The sequence below is a fragment of the Rosa rugosa genome, chromosome 6 (genome assembly GCF_958449725.1).
Source record: "Rosa rugosa chromosome 6, drRosRugo1.1, whole genome shotgun sequence".
NCBI lineage: Eukaryota > Viridiplantae > Streptophyta > Magnoliopsida > Rosales > Rosaceae > Rosa > Rosa rugosa.
The window spans coordinates 6,081,034-6,090,349 of NC_084825.1; the positions used below are offsets into that span (position 1 = coordinate 6,081,034).

A 9,316-nucleotide genomic window follows, 5' to 3' on the forward strand; every position below is an offset into this window, starting at 1 on the left:
GAAAGATAATGATTAAAGCATGTAGTTAATATCCCAATTAGTCACCAGTAGAAGTTAACAAGTTAACAACGTTTGTTTAATTTAAACAACAGATTGGTGCTTGTGAAGCAACACAATGCTTTCACCAATATAACTGTCCAACTGCTTCCTATATCTGAGATCCTTCTTGAAATTTGAATTGTGGTGATCAGTCACAATTCAATTTATCTTCTTTATAATTTGAAAACTATTCTAACATGCCATTCTGTACATACTAGAACTGCCTATTTTTACTTAAGATACTGAGACCAATAGAAGGAAATACATGAAAGAAGAATGAGGGAATGAGTATGGTTTGATTCTGCACTTTTATATATATATATATATATATATATATATTTTGAATTTTGTTGCAGATTTCACTGAGCTGTAAATCAAGTTCATGAATTGTTCTGCGCTTTCAGCCTTTTTCTATCCATCCATATACTTATTGCTCTGTTAATTTGTTACAATGGTCTGCCTATATGTGGCTCCCATGAATTCATTTTTCTGCATTTTTGTTACAATGGTCACTTTAAAAGAAACTATATGGTTTTAAGATGGAGGCAAGTTTGAAATCTGTTGTCGAATTTTTTTAAAGAAAGGTAGAAATAACTGATACTGAGTATGCAACTTTTTGAATGTGAGAGGCTCAAGTTATTAGGAATTTTCAAATTAAAAAAAAAAATGACCATATAGATTTTCAGTTCAAAAACCCTAAATTAGATTGGCTTGCTGTTCATTTTGCCTATTGTCAGGCAAACTTAAATCCATAGTACAATTGTAGAGGTAAGCTTTTGTCAAGGAGTTTGAATTTATTATCAACTTGCAGTCCTTTGTAGAGAAACACTGGAATGAGCATGGAAAACCTGATGTAGAGGTGGTGATTCAGAATGTATTACAATAAATTGCAGAATAGTCATTTGAAGACTTTGCTTTTTTAATAGTTTATGCTGACTGGAGACCATCTCCGCTTATTAGCTGACTAGATCCATGTTCTTAATTGTCATGCCCTAGAGAAAAAAGCTGAAGCTGGAGAGTAGGCTGAATACCATGTGGAAGCAGTTAAAACTGTAAGCTAGGTTACATCATTTCAAATTCAATTTAAGTTGATAGTACGGTTTTTGTCTACTAAACTTTAATTAGTTCCCTCCCTTTTACCTTCGCCGGCCTATCTCTTGAAGAAATGGATCCCTGCAGTCAAGGAACAGTGGTCAGTGGTGAAAGAATTTGTTGAACCTCAACAAAGTCTATTGAAGCTTATACATCAAAGAGTACATTAGCTCCCCATGTTATAAAAGCATAAGAATTTGTTGATCCTTACTTTCAGGTAAATTTCTGTCGAATCAATTTTTTTTTTTTGGTTTATCTGCTTTGTTACATACAGCTTACAACAGTATTTTTGGGGTGACAGGAGGCAAAGAAGTTGAGCAAGCCATATGTTGATCACGTAGCCATTGTTGCAAAACCTCATCTTGAAAAAGTTAAAGAGTGGTGTTGAAGCTCTATACAAAGCAGGTGGTTCAGGCCTACGAGAAATTTCTCAAATCCGCTTCCACATATCATCATCAAGTATTGGCTTTTTGTCATGCTGTGTAACTTTGTGATAATCTCTATGGTTTTTTGTAATGTTGACGGTCCTTAAAAACAATGTCATGCTTTGTACTTATAAGCCCTGGTTGTCAGGACCATTCTCTATGTTTTTTGTAATGCTAATGGTCCCTGAAAAACAATCAACCAAAACAGCTGATATTTTGTACATCTACTGATCAATGTACATAAAAGTTTTTTGGCTATTCTTTGTTTTTTCATTCCATTTTTTTGCAATAACACACTAATTATTATTGCAACTAAAAAACCAGCAACATCGCGCGGGCCTTTTTGCCTAGTTACACACTAAATTAGAAACTCTTTTCATATAAAGACTCCCAAGTCCAGGAACATGGATAAAGATAGATTACACACCGCAACAAAATTAATGACATAACATAGAATATAAAGACTCATCAAACACCGACAGAAAAACCAACATTCATATTTCATAGCTGCACTAGCTAGATTATTCTAATTTTCTCACAGAAGGAATTCAATCTTCCTTTCCCAACAGAGTAAGGAGGAAGGCCTTGTAGTCCCCTGAAGTGTCTTTGGCCACAGCCTGTTCAAGAGGAACACTGTTCTTCTTGTAGTAAACCTCCTTGATGTCCCTCAAGTCCCTCTCTGCCCTTGTAACAATTACACGAGTGAGAGCATCCTCATCGCTTCCAAGCCTTTTGATTGCATTGCGAAGTACCTTGAATATCAGGTAATATATGTGTTTGAGAGGATAATATAATCTAGAAAAAAGTGAATTACAAATGAAGTTTTGGTTACCTTCTCAAAGTACTTCCTGGGGTCATTGAGGCATCGAATGGCTGTATGCAATGCCTTCTGGAAATCATTAGCTTCGTCATCCAACAAAGCCTGGGATAACAGACAAAATATTAATCACTTAAAATGTTGTTAAACAGAAATTAATTACTTTTATGGCACATTGACAATGTAAATCCACAATCGGGTATTCTAAGCCTTGAATCTTTGTTGTACGTTCTTACCTTGCTGATAGAAATGCCCTGATCATCTCTGTATTTGTTGAATGTAGCCATGAGCTGTGTCTTGCTCCTTGTACTCAGGATCCTGATAAGTTCTTCATGATTGAAAGCCTTGTCTTTGATAGCATCGTGAAGAATATCAGCTTCTGAATTTGCCAACTTTGCATTGATCTCGTTACCGTCATAGCGGTAAGCAGTCACCAAAGCAACCAAAAGCTGCAACATCCACCATAAGCCAAAAACACCGTTAGCAATTCTAGTTGTCTAGTTTAACACCTATACTCTTCTTTTTATTTAGTCGATCTATATTGCCCATCTTGTTCGAAGGTGCAATAAAAAATCAGTCAGCAGCATTATATGTCACATTTCCTGGTAAAATAACATGTCAAATTGGTTAAACCATGTACCTTGCGCATATCACCGGTGGTGTGTGCAGCTAGATCTTCTTCCAAAGAGTGCTTGTAGCGAAGCTGGTAAGCTCTTCTTACAGCTAGGAGCTCTTCAGGAGAGTGAACGCAGGACATTTCTATGATGACATTGTAGTCAGTGTTGGATTTCTTGATGGCCACATTAGCCAAAACTGCATCACGATCTGCTGGATCCAATATCCAACGGTACACCGCTCTCTGTACATGTCATCGGAAAATATGAACTTAAGTTTCTTTACTCAATTACATTGCGACAGAATGAGAATGAGATGAATTTTCTTTTAACCCAAGACGCAAAAAGAAAACAGGTCAATGCAATAATCTGATGATATGCAGTAAAACGTTACAGTCAAACATATCTTTTAACCTTGTCAAAAACTAATCTGACATTCAGAAAACTGATGCATAGTTTAAGACCATTTATACATAAACGTTATTCAAATCATTATTACTTTAAAATAAAATGACCTGTGTGCTCCTAGATCTGTTAAAAAGTAGAGTTTTTCTTGGATAATATTCTCATTTCCGCCGGTTCCGATCTATCTTCTTTAGTAAAAGGACAAAAAACCATTCGGAGATTTCTATGTCTTTGGATACACTAAACTACAACCTTAATAATAATTGTTAGTAATAATACCTCAAAATCCCCAGAGAGCTCAGACTCAAGGCGCTTGATTAGATCTTCTTGATAAAGTTGCTCATAAGCTGCCCTGATCTCTTTTCTTTGACATGCATTTCTATGACCCAGGATGGAGATGATAGCCTTCTCATTAGTCCCCCATCCTACATATTAAAACATTAGCCAACAAAAACAAATCACTCAACATAATTTCAAAATACAACACAATATCTATAGCAGATGTGCATATATATATGAATTACAAGAAATTATCTAAGCAACACCTTTTACAGAGTTTCGAAGAGCTTCTGCATCTTCATTGGCAGAGAAATTTGGAGGAGAAACAAGGGTAGCCATTGTTGAAGTTTTTGTTTATCTCTCTCCCACACAAACACAAAAATGGTTTTGTTGGACTCTTTTCACTAGTGTGTTCCGGCTCTTACAATGCCCAAATTTATAGCAAAGGTCGCTCGGCCATTAAGGAGCTTAAATTGGAATTTTATTCTCTTTGAGCCTTTTGATTAATTTGAAATTATGAATTAATTCATGCATTTTCTACTTTTTCCACAAATGGGATTGTGTCATGTGTGTCTTGGTTGGCTTTGTAAAAGAATGGGACAAATGGCATTCACAATAGGGTATTCTTGAAATGGCTCTTGTTTGGATTCAGAAAACGTCAGATTCTTTTCTCAACTCCATCAAATTTTCTTCACTAGTACTAGTAGGTCCACTATACGCATCTAAGAGGCATGTACACAAATGCTGACCCTGTTAGTTCCATATATGCTAATAGGAAATTAATGTGCCGAATCATGATGATATATACACCGGTTGCCAGCTCATAATGACTACTATATCAAAATATTGTGCCGTTGAGTTTCTCGATTCTTTACCATAGGATTTGTCAATTTTATTTCTCGAAATGGGATGAAGAAAGGGATATAACCGAGCGATAGAGACATTGCCATCATATTAATCACAAAGTTCACATCAATTCTACTTTTAAAGAGAGATTTGCAAGATGAAAAAGTTAAAGAAAGATTTTCCTAGCTAGTTGCAATTTCAAAGAGATTTTCTTTTGAGTTTCTCGACCATTTGCATTAGAATTAGTCAGTTTAGAGAAAGGATATATTGATATAACTCTGCGGTAGAGTGTTTCCTGAACATCATGTTAGTCAGAAAATTCACATGTAGTACTTTCGAAAGGAATTTAATCAACATTAGTTGTAAATAAGCTGGCGAGATGAAATGTTGAAAGAAAACTGCCAATCATGCACAATTTTTTTACATACCTTGACACGCCTTTCGGAGAGCCTCTGCATCTTGGTTAGCAGAAAATTGATCAGGAGTAATGAGGGATGCCATTGAAGATTGTTATAGATGCTCTACTAGCTATTTCTGTTTTCAGAACAAGAATGTGTGAGACCAGTCCATGTATGTGAGCCTTTATATAGGACTAAATTTCTTGTAATACTCAACATTGTAAACAACGGCCACCTCACAAAACCCATGTCTGGTTTTTAGCTTACCTCAAGCTACATGTGAAAGAAGGAATATATCTGGTTTGATTTTCTAATATATGCCCCTTTAGTCACACTGATTGTTAAAACAACCTAGGAAAACCAAAAGAAAACATGAATGGTGTGTTTCCACTGGTCTGCATGTGCCTTTTTTTTCTTTTTCTTTTTCTTTTATAGTTTTGGATACATGATATTTTTACTTAATGAGGTGGGTTTATGTCTTTTTCGTATAATGGTTGACACATGGTTCTTGATGCCGGCCTCTTCTCTCGATCTCAAGGAAAAGAGACCGCATGATGAGCTTTTCTTAAATTTTTTATTTTTTTTTTCCCTTTTAATCTAGGTTCAACTATGGTCGGAGCCAGCTAGTACGTACAGTGCTTCAAACCTCTCTTTCCGAGTCTGTTCTAATCGCTTCTTTCTTGGTACTCCTCGTGGTAGCCTCGTCGGACGGACTAATGCTCTCCTCTTCGCAGCGCCACCCAAGGGAGAACTTCATGTCTACTGCCACGTACTGCTTTTTCAGTTTAGATAGTTAATCCCTCCATCAATCAACGCGCTCTACGACTTTCGTGAAGAAAGCTTTCGGAGAAATCCAACATATAAAAAGTCAAACTTCGTACACTCCCTAAAACTGTGAAATTTGAATAATTATTCGTCCGAAAATAAATTCACTTCACAAATAACATACGAACAAAGCATAACACCCATAATTCGTACAACTAATCTACTATTAATTGTAGGAATTAAATAACGAAAATTCAGGTCATCACACTGAGAACCACCGGTGTCGAAGAACGGTGCCGGAACCAAGTGCAACCCAGAAAGACAATTCATCAAAACTCAATCGATTTCAAAAACTAGGGATACAAACATGTAAAGCATGACGGGAGGATGAATTTCCATACCACATGCAACCCAAACGGTGGTCCGAGTTGCCGGAATTCGTTGAAGCTCACGGGAGAAAACTCAGAAATTCTGGTTGTTTATTCTCCTTCCTCGTTCAAGGCATGGACAATCCAAGGATACGGAGTTGTCGGCGGCAACGGCGAGGCGAAGAGAATGGTGCCCATGCGCTAGCCGGAGCCGGCCTGACGGTGGAGCGCCAACCGGTTCAAGGTATCGATTCTCGGCTTCCGTTTTCGAGTCGAGAAACCTCGATACGTCTGGCGTGATCTGGATCGTTCCTACCCTTTTACACCCTAAGCGTCAAATTAATCCAAGGGATGGGATGAAACGGTGGTTGGATGGAAGGCCACGATCGCACCGTTGATTTCTTTTTCTTTTTCCCTAAATATTTCAATATTTCACAAACTTCTGAAATTCGTAAAATTTAGCTCAGGTATCCAAAAAAATTCTCCGAAAATTCCCACCAACTCGTCGTGTCGTATATTTTATTTTATCCAACTCTTAAATTGAGGATTTTACTTATGAGAAAATTTCTAAAAATATTCTCGAGAACATGGTGTTTGAACCCAAAATGAGCATTTTGGCCTGACAAGGCGTGTCTTGGAGAAATTGAGCCAATGTCAGTGGCTCAAGCTATATATTGTCGACAAGTTCGAAATATATTATTTAGAGGCTAAATAAAGCCTACCTGCAGAATTATGGAAGATTATGCAAGCTGCAAGAAAAGGCACGCCCATGCGAATATTCATACTCCATACAATTAAGGAATATGGCATGCACATGGGGAAGCATTCAACTACATTTCATAGTGGCCAACAGGGAAAACCTATCATGATTCCATTAGTGCTTAATTGGAAAACCTATCATGATTCCATTAGTGCTTAATTTGAAAACCCATCATGATTTCATTAGTGCTTAATTGGAAAACCCATCATGATTTGTTTAAGGCCAACCACTGTGGCCTGGTAGCCTATATATAGAGGTTACGACGAAGTAACAAGACATAATTCATCAATTAATCTCTACGATTATCCAAGCCTCTCCAGAGCAACCCCTCTCCTTCTCTTACCGGTGACCACACTCCAGTCCCAGACCCTCTGTCAACGTGCTTCGGTCCAAGTCTCCTCGGGAGCCGACTGTAGTACCGCGACCACAACGGTTACGGAACCAGCCAAGAAAGGGTAACGCCCTCGCAAACCAGCCAAGCTAAAGTCACGCTTTAGCAAGTTCTCCCCACTTCCCAGTGATTTTCGCTCCGCTCGATCTACGACGTCGAGTATCGACTGTGTGATTTTGAAGAAGCTTAGAAAAAGTCCTCACCACGAGGCACAAAGAATCCCGCGACGAGGTTGGTGCTCTCCTCGTCCACAATCGCTCGAAAGAAGTCAGGTCAAGGGACACCCCCGACGACCACACCCGAACGGTGCTGGCACGCCCGCACAGAAAATAGACTGTTGACCAGCTGCAACAAAATTGGAGACAAACATTTTGGCACGCCCAGTGGGACATACTGCATAGCGTTTCTTCGCGATCGCAGCCATTAGGAAGTCAAGCGCAAACCCTTTTCAAAAGGTTTACGTTAACTGCCCGAAACACAAGACCTCCAATTACAGACCGCACTCGCGTGCAGACTGTCGTGGTCTTTCCGAAGAACAGGTAATTCAAAGATTTTCTCCCCACCCTCCATCGACAGAGATGTCAACTGAACGAGGAGGAAGTCAACAGCCCGCTACTGAGGGCGAGGCAGTTCCCACCGGCCAGCTTAATGAGGGTGGAGGAGCATCTGATACCACCAGGGTGGTTGAAGACGAGGTGAGAGCGAACGATTTCGTGCCCATCCCTATCCCAGGAGACGCCAGCCTGGAGGTACAACTCGATATTATGCGAAAGAACAATAGGGCATTCTAGGCAAAGACCACTAAAGGGTTCGAGGAACAGCGACGGGAGTCCATCGATCTAATCATGAAAGTCAAGCTTGAGATGGAGCGTAATACGGAGCGAATGCAAGGGCATATAGACCGCACATCACGACAAGCGCATGAGCAGCATGAACAGCTCGTGACCATGATAAATGCCCAATCTGCTCAGACTAAGGTCGTTCTCACCCAGGTCGCGGCTATTCGCAATGAGGGATCCAATATCGCGATCCATGTTGCCATGCAAAAAGCCGAAATGGATCAGACTAAAGAGGTTCTGAATAAGACGTTGGGGGATCCCAATGCTATTCTAGGATCTCTCGGCCAGCCCACAGGGTCAGGTAAATACATACCGCCGAATGCTCGAGAAAAAGCTAGCGGCGGTAGCACGGCCACCTCCGCTCTAACTACAACGGTCGCATCAGTCAGGGGTAAGGAAACTACTCTGGCAATGGGCGGAAAGAACAACGCCACGCCACCGATCACGCAAGGAACCAGAACTTTGAAAATCAGTGAAGGGACCCTTGTTGACCATGTCCCATTTCCCCAATACGACAGCGACGGACATGAATACGTGTACGAAGATCAGCCTCCAGCGAACCATTATGGTATCGACCAGGTTGGAAGTCCAGCGAAGGTCACCTCAGCCACAAAGGGTCAGCCAGCAGCGGGTTTTACGTCACAGACGTCAACCCAACCCAAAATAACCCATAGAGGCGGCGTATCTTTGGTTAACCAGGCCTCACAGGCGCCACCTCTGATCTGGCCAGCTGATGACACAGTGGTTCACCCACCTCCTCCTCCTGATCTAGGATATATAAGGAGATAGGAGGTAGAAGCAATGATTAGGGCCGCGAACCAGAGGCCTAACTTGGAGGAGGCCTATCAGGGGCCTTTCCCACCGCACATTATGCACTCACCTTACCCTAGGGGATATAAGAACATCACGTTCTCTACTTTCTCGGGAGAGGAAGTCGAAAGTGTCGCTGCCCATTTGGTCAGGTTTCGAGTACAGTGTGGCCAATACCAGAACGATGACAGTTTGAAATGTAAGATCTTCGCCACTTCTTTGTCGGGGGTTGCCTTCACCTGGTTCACTAAGCTGCAACCAGGATCAGTTGCGAGTTGGCCCGCGATGGAAAAGATGTTCAAGGAAACTTTCGGGACTATCGAGCCAGAGGTAGATCTGGCTTCACTTACTCATATGGCTCAGCAGCCAACTGAATCTGCTGTCACATACCTTCAGCGCTTCCAGATACAGAAGGGGAAGTTGAACGTGATTCTGCCGGAGAAAGAACTGGTGAAGTTGGCAATTAAT

The 9,316-nt window shown here is 40.5% G+C and overlaps 1 protein-coding gene and 1 long non-coding RNA gene across 3 annotated transcripts; one reads left to right on the forward strand and one right to left on the reverse strand.

The window, feature by feature from the left end:
• The first annotated feature begins 953 nt into the window (after positions 1 to 953).
• On the forward strand, positions 954 to 1,674 carry LOC133715544 (uncharacterized). Its single transcript, XR_009849119.1, has 3 exons — positions 954 to 1,091; positions 1,203 to 1,348; positions 1,433 to 1,674. It is a non-coding gene; the product is annotated as an uncharacterized LOC133715544 (long non-coding RNA).
• Positions 1,675 to 1,973: 299 nt separating this feature from the next.
• Positions 1,974 to 5,105, reverse strand: LOC133715543 (annexin-like protein RJ4). 2 transcript variants are annotated; one of them, XM_062142077.1, is made up of 6 exons: positions 4,946 to 5,105; positions 3,672 to 3,817; positions 3,014 to 3,232; positions 2,610 to 2,822; positions 2,389 to 2,478; positions 1,974 to 2,308 (listed from the first exon to the last, which is right to left on the reverse strand). In XM_062142077.1, exons 1-6 carry the CDS (start codon positions 5,016 to 5,018, stop codon positions 2,105 to 2,107), a joined length of 945 nt encoding a protein of 314 aa, XP_061998061.1. In that variant the 5' UTR covers positions 5,019 to 5,105; the 3' UTR covers positions 1,974 to 2,104. The 2 variants fall into 2 exon arrangements, with proteins under 2 accessions (XP_061998061.1, XP_061998062.1); XM_062142078.1 differs by lacking the exon at positions 4,946 to 5,105 and adding an exon at positions 3,938 to 4,243.
• Positions 5,106 to 9,316: the final 4,211 nt, after the last annotated feature.

Excerpts from the sequence above, each read along its gene's own strand:
- LOC133715543 (XM_062142077.1), bottom strand. The coding sequence starts at position 5,018 with ATGGCATCCCTCATTACTCCTGATCAATTTTCTGCTAACCAAGATGCA. Across the intron at positions 3,818-4,945 it reads TCTCCGAAAGGCGTGTCAAG|GATGGGGGACTAATGAGAAG; the intron begins GTATGTAAAAAA and ends TTTAATATGTAG. Across the intron at positions 3,233-3,671 it reads AGCTCTCTGGGGATTTTGAG|AGAGCGGTGTACCGTTGGAT; the intron begins GTATTATTACTA and ends TGACATGTACAG.